The sequence below is a fragment of the Colletotrichum spaethianum genome (genome assembly GCF_022836535.1).
Source record: "Colletotrichum spaethianum MAFF 239500 DNA, contig11, whole genome shotgun sequence".
Taxonomy (NCBI): Eukaryota; Fungi; Ascomycota; class Sordariomycetes; order Glomerellales; family Glomerellaceae; genus Colletotrichum; species Colletotrichum spaethianum.
Window position 1 is genome coordinate 1,313,444 of NW_026054781.1, and position 17,350 is coordinate 1,330,793.

Here is a 17,350-nt window from a genome sequence, read left to right on the forward strand (position 1 = left end):
CAGTCCAATGTTTTTTTTTTTTTTCTTCCAAGAATCCAACGGGGGCGGTAACTGGTACATGTTCCGTATCGCCGACTACGGTGAAATGTCCCGAGAAAGGAACAACCCGTCCGTGGTGAGAGGCATGGTATCCGGATAGCCGTTCTATCCATGCAGACGCCCCCTCCCCCACTCTGGCTCCTCAGACCACCCGTTCATGATGCCCAATGTTGCAAGCCCGTTCGTTCGAATGTAGTTGTCAGACATACGACTACTGGTTGGGCAGGATTTACATGATTGGCTGTATACACGGTTGTAGTTCGGTTGAATGTAGAGCGCACGGCATGCCGCTCAGTCTCTGTCTATTCCCGAGGCGTACAGATTCTGACACAACAAGAAAAGATCCCGCGCGGGTCCTGTCTCACGCACCACCTTTCTTCTGCCCATCGCCTTCTTTTGGCTTTTTCAGAATAGAGACATGTGAATGTTTGGTGGCAACGGGTCGCTGGTTAAGATTAGTATTCCAACTCAGTTTCCTTTTTGAGTTGTGTTTCTTTGCTTCTTCCCTTGCTATCCAAGTCCCTGGGCTGCCTCCCCGGTTAGACCTCCTTCCCAACGCCATGGGAAAGGAAGGAGTGAAACCAAACAGTCAGAACACTTTCAGAAATGTCCTTGCTGTCTCTTTGAGTCTTCTGAATCAAAAATAAGCAGTTTTACACGGCGAAAGAACTTTGGGTTCGTGGATATCATCACACCCTCTTCCCAACCATCCGTGAGTTGCGTTCGTTGGTGACCACCCGTTCATACCCATACTCCCCCCATAATAAAGAACGGACAGGACGACACATGTCTGATATCTTGAATATCTCCGAGAGACGAGAACGGACATTGGGGTATTTGGTTCAGCGGGTTTACCCAACGGGTTCTTCGACGGATCCCGCTAGATTCCCGTCTTCCCGTCCGCAAGTTTCTTGCTGTGTTTGGTTCCACGGAGATGGGAGAGAGAAGGCTGTCAGTGAGTCGCCCGGTACAACCGGACCAGTCGCTCTGTCATGTCCGCGGGATTCTCAGTGATTAATCGTGTCCGTGAGGAAGCAAGGTGACAAAAGCACATGGAGACGATCAGAGCCAGGCAGGTCCCCACATACGAAAGACTGGACGTTACTTACCATCTCTTGACGGCTTCCCAGTTCTCTACGAAAAGTCTGGCCTGCGATTGTCATCATGCCCGTTGGTGGGGGCGCAAGACGAAAATCCTAAAAGACAAAGACCGAAGCTAGGTCTAAATGGTCAAGCTTTTGCCGCCTCGCGGGATGACATGCAGCAGCCATCCAGCCCCGGATACGACTTCCCAGGTCAAGACAAGGAAGCGGTCTACGGGAACCCTGCCTACTGGACCGGGCAGCCAGAGATGTCGTCGTCTGTCCTCCTATCATCTATTCTTCTCCTGCTTCCGTCGCGGCTGGCTGATCCTTCATGTCCGCCAACCATCCTCCCGCAGCAGGGAAGTCAGCCATGATTTCGATGGAAGTGGGGAGGAATAGATCCAGATATCTCTCACCTCTGCGTTTCGACTCCCCATTTGTGGAGATATCCGGCCATCCCAGCCCCCACAACCTCCAAGTTGTCATTCTGCCTCTGCCCCTCCTTCCTAGCCTCAATATCACCTGTCGCCGATACCTAGAGCTGCGGCCTCGTTAGAGACCCGTGGGTGGTACACCGACTCGTTGTGTCTTTGCTACTCGTCGTTTTTCTGAATATCACGCCATGTTCTAATATGAACGGGGCTGACGCGCCCCAGGACAAACAAAAGTTGAGAGCTTCAAGCAAATCCTCAATTGCCGAACCTCTACCCTGGCCTCTGTGCAGTATGGTTTATCAGTGTGCGTTATTGATCATTGAATAAGCAGCCTCCTCGCGTCCTTCAACTCTTGACCTGCAGGTCCTGGTGGAAGCAGGGGGCGCGGGATGGAGCACACACGAGCACAGATACGCGAGCATATCCCACACATCCGAACGGCACACGCATATGCGCACCCACCTGCGTCCATACACATCACAACACAAGCCGGCAACCTGGAGCCATGGCCTATGGGAGGTCCCAAAAGCTACGCTACGGGGTTCCAGAACTGCAGATCACGGAGGTCGCACGGGACGCCCATGTAAGTGGTTATGCCTCTCCACCTGGCTCATCTGCAAGAGAGGTTGATGTCGAAGGTATATAACTCCAGGTGAGGTGGCAAATCGCTCTTGACTAATCCTGTTTCTCTCGTCCCACTACCTACTTTTTCCTTGGTGTACTTGGGTTTTGCTGGTTTCTTCGATATACTCAACGATTTCCTGTCCAAAGTCTTTCGGTTCCCGTCTCCCTGCTGCCAACCCATCCATCAGTATTTCGCAATCTCTACCTACCTACCCTTCCTGTCCTTGTCGCTCTTGACGTTCCGAGCAGAGCCATGGAACCTAAGCCCGCGGTCGATGTTCCGGACACGACTCACGATGATACCATCTCCCTCATGATTCTCGAATACCTCTAGGCATTTCGTTGGATCGCCTTTTGTTTGCTCGCTCTCTTCTAAGAATTTAGGACGGCGGGACTAAGCATGACAGATGTCAAGTTCAAACACTCCATTCTTTGGACCCAGACCTGCGCTCATCACCAGACGGCGAATGTCTTTATTGGCAGCCAAAATGAGCATTTATTCGACTCCTTCACTCGACTTCCGATCCCCACTCACCAACCACCCTCAACCCTATGAAACAAATCACATATCGCTGACGGGTCATTACAACAATACGAAAAATTCTTCAGGAAGCAGAACCCTCTCTCCGCGATCTTCTGTCACGTGATCTCGAGCTCTGAACACGGCATGGCCAGAAAACACCCCGTCGCCCGGCACATCACCACACGGGCCGATCAACAAGTGTTCAGCGCCACGGCCTAGGAAACAATCTATTTCCTCGCAATCGCCCAGACAAATTTCCTCTGTCCCCTCCAAACTAGCGTCCAACTCCCAAGAGCGTGGTTGATCTCAGTCGCATCATGAGAAACCTGCGTTGAGAGGCGGTGGCTGCGCACAAACGCCACCACATTTTTTGTCAAAAGAGCCGCAAATGCCCTCAATCTCCCTCATGGGCTCCTTGATCCAATAATACACGCCATCTCTATAAGACGGCGGCAACTCGTCGTCGCCATGTTTCCATTTCTTAACTTTCCACGTCTCAAAAAATGACACATGCGAAAGAAAAACTCATACATGCGAGTTCGCGTGTGGTGTTGTCGGTCATATCATGCTCATCTTCCCATTTCTCCCTACCACCTTCTGACCGATCCGTTTCGAGGCGGTTCTCCGTCTTCCTGCCGTCCTTTCTATCTTGCACTTGCTACTTATTGCACACTGCAAGAAGACGCATGAATGGACAATCTCCGCTCCTCGCCCTCTGTCATTCCGTTCCGTCGAGGCACTTTTGAATAATGCAAGAGTCGGGACAGCGATTGCTCGAGAGCAATGAGAACGCGGATCAATATGAATGGGCCCAAACTCCTTGCCCAAAGGAAGATTGAGAACGCTCGCGCACAGCAACGACTCTTGTTTCACGGTTTCACCGTTTTGAATCTTCATCGACGCCAGAGACGAAGCACGCTCTTGTCAGTGCGACGGGCAGCACTCTCGACACAACCCTGGCGACTGCGCTTACAAAAAATACAAAAAAGTGACGAGATTTTATTCCGTGTCTAGTCACTCGAGTCCGGGCTCTCAACGGCCTCGGCGAGGTTGCGTGCAAGTCTCAGAGATGTCACCATCGTCCTTGTTCGTCGCGCCAGAGATAAGACTCATTTCAACCCAAGATTCACGGCTCTCAAGACACATCGTAAGAGTCATCCAGAATGTCACATTGTTGCCTGTATGTCTACCCATCTATATATGACCCCGTCATCTGCGGCTCCGAAGGAAATGGGGTTTCAGTTTACCACTATCACCAAGCCTCCCGGCTGCGTCCTTTAGCAGCACCCTTCAAACGCCACGTCACAGACCAAACCGACTGGTGGGAGAAAGGGCCGTGGAAGAGAAAATGGTCGCCCTTGTGCAAGCGACCCTTGGTTGATTAGACATTAATCCCCGACCCCCGGCATCCCCGTACTCCAGTCGTTCCTCGCCCTCCTCGGTATCATAAAAAATATTTGCGTATCCACATGGCATCATGGGTACTATGTACAAGAATGGTACGGGGTCCCATCCAAGAAGAACAGAAATAAAACAAATCACGTGGTGGTCTGCATATCTAATAATTGCGGACGACACGCGAGCGTAGCTTAGCGGGAGCTGCGGTAGGAGGGTTATAAGTGGCACTAAACGAATCGGTTAGCTTCTCAAGACTGCAAAACAGTAAACATGTTCGTTGAGGAACACTTACCCGTGGTATGTCAGGGACGGGTCAAGGTTCATGCCAGTCTGATCAAGGGGGTTGTCAATGTTACCAGCGGCATTGCCAGCAGTCGGGATGCCTTGAGCGCGGCAGGCAGCCTTGTGGTCCTCGGGGACGGTGAGGTTGCGGAGCCTCTCTGGGGCCTCGATGATGGTAGCAGTGAGACCCATCTCAACGTGCCACTCAATATGGCAGTGAAAGAGGTAAACACCCGGGTTGGTAGCCTCGAAACGGATGACGGCGTGCGACTTGCCCATGACGGAGACGGTATCGCGGCGCGGAGGCTTCTGGTTGAGGCGGGCGCGCTGAACGCCGGGCCAGTTACCCGTGCCGGTAGCGGGGCGTCTGAGGACCTGGAAGTGGTGACCGTGGAGGTGGAAGGGATGGATAGCTTCGTCCCTGTTGTTGATGACGATGTCGACAATGTCACCGTAGTTGACGACAAAGGGGTGAATGGCGCCATAAACGAGGGGGTTCGTGTTGTTCTCGCCCGTGGTGGCCGCGGTGTACAGAGTAGGCACCTTCTGATCGACATAGGGGGACCCGTTGACGCAGGCGCGGGGGATACCGTTGGTGTCGAGGCAGAACTGCCAGTCAAACTGGAAGATCTTGGTGGCGGCGGGGAGGATGGGAACATCTCCGTAGGGCTCAAAGACGGCGTCGTCAGAGGGGCGCCACTCATTTACGACATCGGTGCCGAAAGGCCTGTCGGGAAACATGACAAGTTGGCCAGTGTAGTTAAAGGGCCAGCTTTGAGCGAACTCCTTGTTAGTGTAGTCGCGGTTGATATCGCCAGCAATAAGGAAACCATAGTTGCGGTTGTCGCGATCAATGCACTTGACGAGAATGTCGTAACGCTGAGCGGGAGCAATACGCAACATGTAGGTGGTCTTCTGCTTCACGTAGGCGGCGTCAGACATGATGACGTTCATGTCGTGAGAGTCGAAGTGAACCATGAACGAAGCAAAGGCAGCGAAGCTGACCATGCGGATACGGTAGGTCTTGCCCTTCTCAAACTTGAAGTTGGCTCCCAGGCCGTCATTTACAACCATGCCGTTGGGGATAGGTGGCGCAAAGCGAGTATTGGTCGGAAGGAACATGTTCTGCGCCAAAGGAATGGCCTGTTCGTTGTACCTGCAGCGAATTAGTCTAGAAACGTTACTCCATTCTCACATGGTACTTACCAGTCTGAAACAGACAAAATGTACTCTCCATCGTACTGGCCGGCGTAGGGGTCGTTAGGATCATGGATGATCAAGGGGCCGCGCATGCCGTCAGGGTACTGGCCCATGTTGTGGGAGTGCCACCAATAAGTGCCACCCTTGTCAGCCTATACATGTTCGATTAGTCTGACTGTCTCCAGTCTTAACAACCTACATGCCCGTTTGTTGGACTTACAGTAAAGGAGTAGGTCATGGTCATGTCGGGGGGCAATGGGCACTGGGTGACCATGCTTGGGCCGTCCATCCAGTTGGTGCTGATCTGGTCGATGCCGTGGAAGTGAATACCGGTGGTTTGGTTACCAAGCTTGTTGGTAAGGTGAACCACGACGGTATCACCGACGTTGGCTTCGATCTTGGGGCATGGCCATTGGCCATTGATGCCAATGACAGGTCGTGAGACACCTAGGGGAGCGGCATTCACCCAAGTAGCTTCCCAGGTGTAGGTGACAGTGGCAGCTAGGGCAATATTGGCCCAAGCCAGGGTGACAAGAGACCGCAGCATGACGGGCACTTCCGAGACCAGAAAAACGTGGTCTAGCGTGCTAAGATTAAGATTACTATCGATACTTCCAGTAAACGAGTGGTGGAAGGAAGGTCGAACGCAGGGGAGAGGAAGGAAAGGTAAAGCGCGGATGAGTGAGAACTATCGTATCGTGGTCTTCCTGGAGGGGGAAAAGGAGTGCTTATAAGAACCACGCGAGAAGGGTCCATAAGGCCAAAGCGTGAATTTGAACGTTGGATGCCATAGCCTTCTCCCGAAACGGTCGGCCTTAGCCGCTTGGTAAAGTTGGAGCTCCGACACGGTGTCGGTGTTGGGTTTGCTAAAGTCGATCGATACTCACGCGAGACGGGGCACCCGCCGGAAGAGGACAGAGGCTGAGTTGACATATGGCGCCGTGCTGACTGCTTACACATGGCAGGTACTCTCCAGTTGGCCATAAGCCAGCCGTATGAGCCACACCTTAGTGTTAGCCCGGATGCATGGCCAAAGGTCCGTTGCCTGCAGCAGGCTAGAAGGGATGGGGCTAGACCCTTGTCAAGGCTCACCAGGATGGTTCGCATTGTTAACCCTCGGCCCAGGTAGGCATCGCAGAGCATGGTGTGGTGCGTCTTCGGACGAATAAGCGTTGGGAGGACAGACGGTATCCAGACAGATGGGACTCGCTGCTCAAGACGCCTGAGACAGCGGTGGCACATTTTGCCGTCCTATGGCTGTAAAGGCAATCAAGAGCTGCAACGCGAAGATAGATGCGCATGAGGTTTGGTACCCAGCTCCCGGTGAAATGCCAAAAAAGCAACAGGACATACACAATTCGCGGTTGAGTGTGGCTCTGGTGCTCTCCAGAGTGCGCTAGCTTGCTCAGATGATTGATCAAGAGACATGGACAACACCAAGTATGCATGGTTGGATAGCCAGCTCTACGCCACCATGCAAGCAGGGCTCTGCAGGATAAGAGAAATTAGTTCGGGGACATATTGAGGTACAATAGCGAGTGCTACCATGAACCCCTGGACTTGCAGGCGGAAACCTGGAGACAGATCGATAAACGGCGAATTGATGGGCAGCTTGTCAATGGTGACTTGGCAGACCGGAATATCTGATGCATGAGCCTGGCAAAAAAAAACGAGGCCTTCCTTTCCGAGACCGAATGGCTCCTCGGTTAACGATCCACACCTTGGACAAAGGGAGAAAAGACAGCGAGTGTTATGGGCAGAAGCCGGCAGTTGTGTGCCTGGTGGGTGGAAAGAGCTCGAGGTTGCAGGTCTAGTTCGGCTGAAGCGCTCAAATATACGGCGACGTCATGGCGTTGACCTTGTCGGATCGATGCTGGGTCGGCGGCATCGACTAATCAAAAGTCGATAAACAGAGCACTCTGGTGAGATGGGATGGTCGCCTCATTCCGTCCGGCGGGTTTTTCGTCCGGAGAAGCCTTGCGAGCACGCATCGTGCAGCTCCGTCATCTTGGCACCAAGAAATCGACGTTAGACGAGAAGTAGATCGAGAGCTTGCGACCTCGGGTTCCCTGTGGCCCTGTGGGGACGTCGGCGAATATAGACCAGCTCAACGTGTTTAGTCGTGTCTCAAAAGAGCCAAGATTTGAGATGAGGTGCAGTATGTGTCGATGCTAGGCTCAGAATGGATAATGTGGGCTGCTCGGTATGCTTAGGGGTTTAGGTTCTTAGGGTACGGCGCCCGTTAGCTGGGAACCATTAAGTTTTTCTGCGTACAAGGAGGCCTTGTGAACTGTTCGAGACTGCGACTGCTAGGTGCTGTATAACCGCGGGTGTGCTTGTCTGGCTGTCGTGGTGTTCCGTACGGGTTAGATCGAGTGGAAGCAACGGCAACTGGTGTACCGTACGGATCTCCAAAAGGCGTATCAGGCCGGGTTTCCGTTAGCGCTAGCAAGCAAGGGAACGGAACAGCCGGCTGGTTTAATCGCAGCCCGGATTTAAACGACCGGGGCACTACCCGTGAACATTGTCATTGGCGTGATGCTACGTCGGGCTAGCAAACATCTGATCTGCCACCGTAGTTGGTTTGGATGTATGGTCTGCAAGGATTGATGGCCAAGGTTGCAATTGTCGTACAGAACGAGCAGTGGACCTACACATAGACGTCCTGGCCTATACTGATTCGTATTGGCCAATGCGTGTGTAAGCTTAGCATTTAGAGTAGGCGATTTCGGGTTGTTGTGTGGTGCGTGAGGCAGATACCCATGGATGAAACAGCCCGACAAGTGAAAGATGACTGGTCACAGCAACAGGTGAATGGCACAGGTCTGCCGGAGGTCCAGGAAGATCCTTTGACATCGGAAAATCGAGTCCAGCGCCCTGAGATGGAAAACTTGGTCCCGCATTAGCGCTGGTGAGATCGTATCCCCTCCAACCCCACCGAATCCTCTCACGCTCCCCTTTCTCACACTCAAAATAACATTGGGATGGAGTCTAGAGCAGCACTCGCCTCGGCCCAAGAGGCTTGGGTCGTCTTGGGCAAATCCGCATTCTCTTGGTCGCATTAGCACCGGTGATATCTTTTTGTCAAGCTAGGCTTACTCCAAGTCTCGGCTCTAAGCAGCATGCGAATTATGAATTGCATCGCCATCAAGTACCGTCAGCTGAAAGCCTGCCGGCTGAACGGTCTTTCCCCATCCCATCCGCTCCGAATCTGACTTGTTGATCAGCCTAGACTGATTTTGTGCGGAACGGAAGTCGAAATCTCGAGTCTGGGTTCTAGGCATAAACGCCCTTTGACATGTATCACCACCGTCTGATTTCTCTAAATCACTGGCCAATTCTATTTTGGGGGACTGTACCTTTTCCAGAAACCCCCAAACCTCCGGGTCCATCGCTCCGGCCGTCGCTTTCTCATTGTGCCTACCATTAGTATACGCTGGGCGCCGGCTTGGTTCTTGTTCGCACTTTATCGAGAGCCGAGGTGGTCAGATCAAGGTCTTGGGTCGACGTCGCCCAGTGTACCAACATTCGATGGATGACCTCGTCTCTGCCGGTCAGACAAACCCGCAAAAGTCCCCTCCTGCTTCTGGAGCGTTTTGCGGGCTCATTTACCTTGGCCTCTCTCCATGCCCAAGTCCCGACCTATCCTGACCTTACCTCGATCAAGACCATTGCATCAACCGCAGAAAGCAGACCGTTTTTCAGGTTTGCTTACAGTTCTTGACTGAGACCGGCAGCCAAGTCTCCGCCTGCGAAGCTACCTTAGGTATGACCATGATCAATCCACCTCACCGAACACGACTACGGTCAAACAGAACGGGCCCCTGGCATCTCAGGTGGCCCGTAGGCCGCACCATCCCGGCCTGACGGGGAGCTGCAACCACCCTTTCGTCGGCACTGTCCACGCCTCGGCTCCCGTTGCAACCCTCCCACAGCATCCTTGTCCCAGATCATTCATTTCGTGGTCCGCCAACTGGCACTTCCGCTGCGCTAGGATGGCCCTAGACATCGCGCTAACTCGAGCTCCGAGATAGCCAGGCAGTTCCTGGACCATCTTTGACTAGGGCGCACCCTCTTCGCTTGTTAGCCCATTTATCAATCAACGAGTCGAACCCCCCACCGATCGGATCGACCAACCGTTTGACATCATAATCATACATGGTACTTCCATTCACCAGCCTGAGCCGAAAGACGCGCCTAGAGGCATCGACCATTTGAAGACGTTTCCGCCCGCGGACTCCGCTAGATCGGATGGACAGTGCCGTGCTGCCACTGCTTGTCATGGAAACAGACCAGCGCCGCAGCGTCTGTTCTCACTTGTGTATCGACACATGCTCCAAGGGAGGCACGCACTAACACACTGTTACACAACAATGAGATGTTGTTTTTGCCAACAGAGGCTGCAATGCATGTAAGAGCTATTCTGCAGTTGATCCCTCAGCAGACACGTCAAACCTGCTTTGGAGGCGTAATTATCCCAGCATCCAATGAATAGGCATACAAAGCTGAAATGCAAAGATTGGAGCGACGCCCGGCTAGCCCAGGCCTTGCAATAATTGTCCAGCCCCTTGGGCATGAGATTCCATCAACGCACATGCACGGGTCATGAAAAATAGGAGACCACTTCTTGGCGCGGGTTTTCCCCGCTTATCCAACGTTCGCAACCCGTATTGCAGCTTAGCTTGACGCTGTCTCTCGCTTCGACAGTGTGCACCTCACCGTATTCCCTCGGCCAGCCTGAGTATCGTTTCTTCTTCCGCGAGCCAACGGTTGACTGCAGCTATTGCTACCTCATCTTTCAAGGTGAGGAGGACAACGTCCCTGACTTGTCCAACTCGGAAGAAGGCAGTTTCACCATTCCACCACCGGGGGCTCTTCTGATTTGGTGGTATCCGTGTCGGCACGGCTGGCCCATAACCTCGGGATTCGGCCCGTAGTCACTCGCCAACTCATGCTGTGCTATGCTGTACCACACATCGTCGTGTCACCATAGCATGCTCATCTCCGATGCAGCTACCTGGCACCTGCATCCCTGATACTTGCATCCTGTGCTGTGTCGACACATCATTGACATGGCCCCAGTTGACAGGCTCGCCATTCACGAGCAATTGGAATAGGCTTCTCGGTACCCAAAGATGTTGTCAGCTCAAGACCCCACAGACAACACCACTTGTGTTTCTATGCCGAACCCGACATATCCCACCCTTTGCGATACCCTCGTAAGTCGCTCAATGTTTTCTCTTTTAAGCCAACAATAGGACCCTTGAGCCCTACAGTCCATACCCGGACGTAAATGCAACCCACAAAGAGGCTTCTGCACACCTCAGCATCGTGCATACACCGACCGCTAGGGAAATATTGCATCGCGCGCCGCCTAGCGGCCAAGCGGTTGCCCATGAGTGGTCGGATGCGAGGCATTCGCCCCCTAGCGCCTACCATTCACCGAGCCTTGCAGTAGCCCCCGGTCCTGGTCCGCATATCTGTGGTTGACAATAAAGAGGAGGAGGGTCAGACCACTCAGCAGTCGGGTCGGCTTGATCGTCCGCACCCTCTAATTGACCAGATCTGTGGGGAAGAGGCTAGCTGACGGGGCTTTGCGTGGCTCAACGGGCTTGGGATTGCAGAACAACGTTGCTGTAACCAGCTGATGACAGCAATTCTCACGCATCGGTTAGCCTTAGCTTTGCATTCTCCGGCTGCTGCCTTGGAACGAGTCCGACTGCTGACCATCCGTGGTGCTAGGTATTCGGTGTCTTGGAACACTCTGCACATTTTTTCCCTCATTCGGATCCCTGCCCGAACCTGTAAGCGGCGTTCTCAAGTCCCCAAACAAATCGGCACCGGCCTGCCGGGTCGCCGGGTCGCCGGGTCGGTACCAATCGGATGTGGAGACTCGGAGTGCCAGTTTCGATTATACCGCTTCCAAACTACATTGGCTGTTTGCCAGTCATTTTGCAATATACTCAGTGCTCGCATCACAAGAGATCGTGGTCCCAACAATTGAAGTCGTTTGTCGGATTTGCGACTTGTTCAACCCTACCGAGCGTTTCGTGGGCAGCAACATGGTAAAGGGAGGGCTGTTCTGTAGTACTAAACTTCTCCATCTGAGAGCTGCACACACACACACACACACACACACACACACACACACACACACAAACACACACAAAGGCCACAGAAGCTTGGATAGTCCCTCGTTCCTGAATTAGCCAGGAACGCGTAACTCGTGTCTGCATGGAACACGGTTGGGTCCTGTCAACCTCGCTAGCGCACATGTGCTTTGACGCCAGGTGAGCCGGGAGGCTGGGCCTCGTCTGTCACGCTTTGATCACAACAGACAGGAGCATTCCGCAAATTCCACAATGTGATGTTTGAAACGGGTGCCCCCTATGGTTCGCTCGGCCCCGGCTTGCGTGGCACGAGAAGAGGCATTGATGTTTTTGCTTCTTCTTCTTCTTCTTTGTGATTGCTATCTTTACCCGGCGCCTCTTGGCAAGCATCTTTGACTTGGACATGCTGTCGAAATCCTTTCAGTGGGTCGGAGGCTTTCCGTCCCCAAGGTTACGGCCCGACATCACGGGCTTCAAGCGGCCGCAAACGTGCCCGTCGAGTCCTCGGGGTCCTTGGGCGTGGTTTCGGGGACTCAATGAAGGCGGGTGAGCGGGTGAGCTATTGGTCCGACGGCGAACACGAGATCCTCAGTAACCGTGCTTTGGATGTAATGTCTGGGATGTTCTAAAGGAGGAAGAGGAAAAAGTAAGTGGGGTGTCCCTGGAAGCTTAAAACTTGAAAGCCGCGTTGGCAGACATGAGAACTCAATAATTGGGCTCGCAGGGCGAGGATTTCGACACTGTGACCAGCCAATCACTCCCCTACCCGAAAACACACTTCAATGACATGGCCCTAGGCTTCTACCGATGGTCTGGTTCTGATCTATCTGAACTTGTGTCTCTTATGTACAAAGTCTATAACTTGTGTATGAAGTCTATTGCACTCACCTTTCAGTCATTCTGATGGGAGATGCTTGCTTACTTTTAACCTTAAACCACCCAGAAACCTTTATTAACTCAGTTGTCTGCACGTAAAGATTGCAATCATCAAAATTGGGGTCTTTAGAAGCATCATGTGAGTTCTTTCGGTCCGTGTCGAGGGGTGAGACAGGTCGTTGTGTAGGAGCAAAGTTCCTGCCAAGTGCCAGAGCCAACAAAGTTTCTGCGAACATCTGGCAAGGAAACGGTTCACTTGCGTGACTTGAATCGAGGCCTTTCGCTCCAAAACTTTTACTGAAATGGACTTCCTCAAACAATTCTCAAGAAGAGGGCGGACAGGGAAAAAGTCAGTTTCTGAGTTTCGCATCCTTCCCATTTCATGATAGCCGAGACTGCACCACCCCATCTCCTTCCTATCGTCTGAACCCCTCAGAAAAGATCGAAGTAAATGATAGGAACGATGTTTAAACTCTGAAGCCATGGTTTGCTGACATACCATAACCGGCGCGCCTCAAGATAAAAGGATATAAGGAGAGTGTCTTCCCCACGGAACTCCGCCTCCTTTTATAATCATTATCACAAGTCTTCACTGACCTAAGCGAGTCACCGAACTAAGTTCACGGCGCAAATCAGTTCAAAGTTCTGCCGAGTTCCTCCTAAGTTCAGGATATCCGAGGGTATTTCCGGTGATTTTCAGCTTCTTCTTTTCGTAACGAATCTTGCTTATCATCTACCACGTTGTCTGCGGCGGCTCCGATTTCTTGAACGAGGCAAGGTCCCGACGTATCTAATCGGAACGCCCGTCCGACCTCGAGATTTTGCAATGGATTTTTCTCACGAGGGTCTTGGCGAGAAAATCAGGCAAAACCGATTCATGATTCCCATACCTTTGATAAGTTGGGCGCAACATTTCCCATACGAACTCTACCTCCCTCCACTTTAGTACAGTCCGCAAAATGACACCCAGCCAACTCCATATGCTAGTGTACACGGCCAAGTTCAACTATCGGATCACAGCCATACTCTCATATTGTAAGGGGCAGACTATCAGATCAAAAGCAACACTCAGACTGTCGATGCCGGCTGCGAGACCGGACTTTGTCGAGCCGGGGCAAGCCTTACCCCATGGGGAGGACTTGAGGCTTTCGAGGCAAGAGCTGTTGGATGTTGAGCGGATGAAGACAGCTCGATATTGTGATCATTAAGCCTCCATATAGCGTTTCGAAGTAACGGTCTTGATATGTTGAGTAATAAGTGAGCTACCACGGCCAGATAACTCCCTGTGGAAACTAGAGTACCGGTTCGATTGTCTACTCAAGTCGGATCATTTACGTCTCCAGGCCTGGCTACCCCCTAGCTTTACTAGCAGATGAAAGTTTTGAGAGGGGAAAAAGCAAAAACCCACGACGTCTATGTACCGAAATGCCTTGCCGGTGGGATGAGCCTTTCATGTTTCTTTAGTTGCATATGACTTACGGGCTTGCCTCTGTTGAATCTTACCTTTATTATTATGGGCGGTGGGCCGCTGCCGCAAAAATATGTCACATGCCTCCTACTAGAGCCCTTTCACTTCTTTGTGCCTAGCATTCTGCTGGAGCATTTGATCTGTTGTTTTTCTGCTTCCATGATCAAAGAGATGAACAAGAGTGCGTACCTTCTCTGGCTGCTTTACTCTTCCACTACAAGCCTTCTTTCCGCACCAAGGGCCATATACAGTGACTACTCAACCTACTTGTCTGTTTTACACTCTCAACAGTTGCAAAGTACGAGATACCATGAATCCTAATCATCTTCTATGGCCTGTATGAGCGCAGTTGGATGGCCTTTTGGGTGAGGTGCTCGACCTCCTCGACCTCCTTCTCAAAGGACCTGTGGTTTGCGAATATTTTGTTCGAATTTGTGTTAGCTTCCGTAAAACTCAGATCAGAACACTACTGGGAACTATACCTTTGTTCAAGCAGGCCGAGTACCTCTCACCAAGTGGGTATCTGTTCCGGCCAGCATGAGTTTTTTCGGCATCTCGCCCTTGTTTTAGCATGCTTCTCACTCATGAAACGGATCTTAGTACGTTCGGATGATCCGGGAGAACGGTTCCTGGGCAAGACTGTTGTCGCCATCGAAGGACAGCCCCTCGCGCATTATCCTACCAATGGCAGGAGGTCTCTCGGGGACGTACTTACAACGTTGTGGAGCTAGATGGTAGATACCAAGGAAGTTACAAATCCATAACTCTTTCATCATGGTGGCGGCCACAGCGCGCTGGGCGTTTCACGGTAGGCGATGCTGACCACGCCAACACGCGGCCAGTGGTAGCCTTGGCTTCCCATTATCAATGTCAGCCAGCTCGGCAATACGCCAAGTCCATCGCCTCCAGACCACTGCTTCCCGGCAGTCTGAATCAATGGCACAAAAATTCTTGTCTCCTTTTCAAGGCTTTGTTTGAAGAGATGGCTGTGTATCAAGGGTATCAATATCAGGGGCACTTAACCCCCATCTCTCGTTCAAGACATACCTCCCAAACTATGCTCACCCTCATTGTTTCATCCGTTGGAGATGAATACACGGAGCGGCTGAAAGTTTCTTGTAGTCTGCATTACCTGAATTTTTTAGTGAAACAATTGTTGGTTCTTTGGCTTCATTGTCGGCATGTTGTTCAGTTAGTTAAATGTTGCAGTAACAATCATAGCCAGCCCCTTGAGCCATATGGCGCAATGTTCCAACTCGGCACTTGGCCAATACTCCAGCTCACGGCCGCGTACACATATCTCGAGCAAGTCTGTCTTGACCGCTTTGACGTAGACGAGAAAGTAGCGCATAGTGACGGCGGAACATGGTGTTTAGGTCTTGCCATGAAGTAAAGAAGATGAGTTATTAGAACAGTACCATGGACAACGGTACCAAGTGAAATAACATGCATCAGGCGAACTGCACGGTGGTGCGCCACCAATATGACTGTAAATGCAGAGGCTTTCCTATTCGAAGCTCACTAAGCCGGAATTAAATAACCAGACTCGCCAGTTCATCAACTAGACTTGAATTACATGGCTGGTAATTCTACTTTATCCGAACCAAGCAACTTACATATATAGAGTCAGTGATTGTCAAAAGGGATCTTGGAATCCAATCATAACACGATGTCATTCAATCCCCTATTCCAAATCGCACAAAACCCCGTAATCCTTGCGGCATCCCGGAAGAGCTCCACTGAGCGGCTCCGGGGATAGATCCGATAAAACGGGCCTTTGCGGCCCCGCACTCAGGAGCATTTGCCGAGTCTCTGCGAGAAACAAATTTTACAATTCATTGTGGATATAATTCTCTGATGAATCGTAATTATGAGACAAAAACTTGGGTATTTTCTATGTCGAGGTGAGTAACACTCTTCAAAAGTCCGTACCTTTATCCAACGCATTAATCAACGAAGGCCCCCCCCCCCCCCCCCCCCCCCCCCCCCCCCCCCCCCCCCCCCCCCCCCCCCCCCCCCCCCCCCAATCCCGGAATCGGAAGAACCAGACAGCACCCAGTCCCCGGACAGCATCGTCACGTTTGTCACATTCAACTCTGTTTATGAAAACAATCGATAGTCTTCTTGAAGGGCTGAGACTCTGGTGTTTTTGGATGAAAGCGGTAACAAAACATCCTTGACTGAGGATTTCATGTAATCTTTTATCCAATGGTCTCTTCCTTGTCCAAAGTAATCTTCCCCAACGGGTTTTGTTGGCGCAATATCAGAGTCTTCATTGCTCTGAGCTGTCGCGCTTTGGAGCATTGATATCTCTCACTTAGCGTGTGTCGTAAAATTTCAATCTGCACCATGTGAATTTGGGTTTCAACTGGTTGACTCCCCTTGCGTCATCCAAAAAAAAAACTGTCTTCTAAACGTCAAAGTATAAACATCTCGATCTGCGGTGGGTCTGTGTCTGTCAGGGGTTCAGAGATCCCCTCGATGCCCCCCCTGCGGTTGCCTTGATTATGGTAGCCAGAGGTTTTTGCGCAGCTTGTGACCCATCAGCGATGCACAGTCACTTCTCGGACAGATGAAGTGAAGTTTGTCAGAATACCGTAGCCAGGGTCCCGCATGAGGCGCAATTTGCACAGACAAGCCATCGAATGTGGGTTCACCGGCATCGATAATGGCACACGGCCCAGATTTAACCTTTCTAAACCCGATTCAGTTCTGAATCGGCCCTTGAAGAGGCTCTTGAAGACGGGGGCAATCACAAAGGTCGCTGACACGCATGCTGTGGTCTTTTCACAAGGCATCATATAGGATGAAGTCATATGGCAGAAGCAGACTGACGTTGGTCGACGGCATCACAAGGAGTGTCAAGGGCAACAGCTGACGCCGTATTTGAGCAACCATGTTTAGCATTCTGTAGTGGGAGCATAGCATGGAAAGGCTCAGGACCGCATTTCTCTGTGTCAAATCTCACAAAACCAGTTTTACGGTTATGATCAGCTAATTGCGGGATACCATCTCACGCGCGCATAGTCGTTGATAGTCATCGCGAGCGCCGCCCTGGTCATCAAGAGCCTTGCTCGTTCTGGACACCACGCGGATTGATTCGTTCTCACAAACCGGAAGCGCTAGACAAGATCTGATGCTAAGCAACATGAATTGCCCTTCTGTGGATGCTCCTGGTTCGGCTGTAAAAACACCAAGCCACTTTCGGCGGCTGGCAACAGTCGAGTCTTTTGCTCACACACGGATGGATCACATCGCGAGAATCAGCTCTATCTTTTCCTGTTCTATCTTAGCTTGCCAACAAGCTAACG

The 17,350-nt window shown here is 51.8% G+C and overlaps 2 protein-coding genes across 2 annotated transcripts; both read right to left on the reverse strand.

Annotated features, from left to right (window-relative positions):
• Positions 1 to 4,263: 4,263 nt before the first annotated feature.
• ColSpa_05300 (iron transport multicopper oxidase fetC) lies at positions 4,264 to 6,132 on the reverse strand (the record flags this gene model as incomplete). Its single annotated transcript, XM_049271512.1, has 4 exons — positions 4,264 to 4,357; positions 4,396 to 5,541; positions 5,592 to 5,737; positions 5,806 to 6,132. The coding sequence occupies 4 exons, from the start codon at positions 6,130 to 6,132 to the stop codon at positions 4,264 to 4,266; spliced, it is 1,713 nt and encodes a 570-aa protein (XP_049127469.1).
• Positions 6,133 to 14,367: 8,235 nt separating this feature from the next.
• Positions 14,368 to 14,815, reverse strand: ColSpa_05301 (uncharacterized protein; the record flags this gene model as incomplete). Its single annotated transcript, XM_049271513.1, has 2 exons — positions 14,368 to 14,443; positions 14,643 to 14,815. 2 exons carry the CDS (start codon positions 14,813 to 14,815, stop codon positions 14,368 to 14,370), a joined length of 249 nt encoding a protein of 82 aa, XP_049127470.1.
• Between the last annotated feature and the right edge of the window lie 2,535 nt (positions 14,816 to 17,350).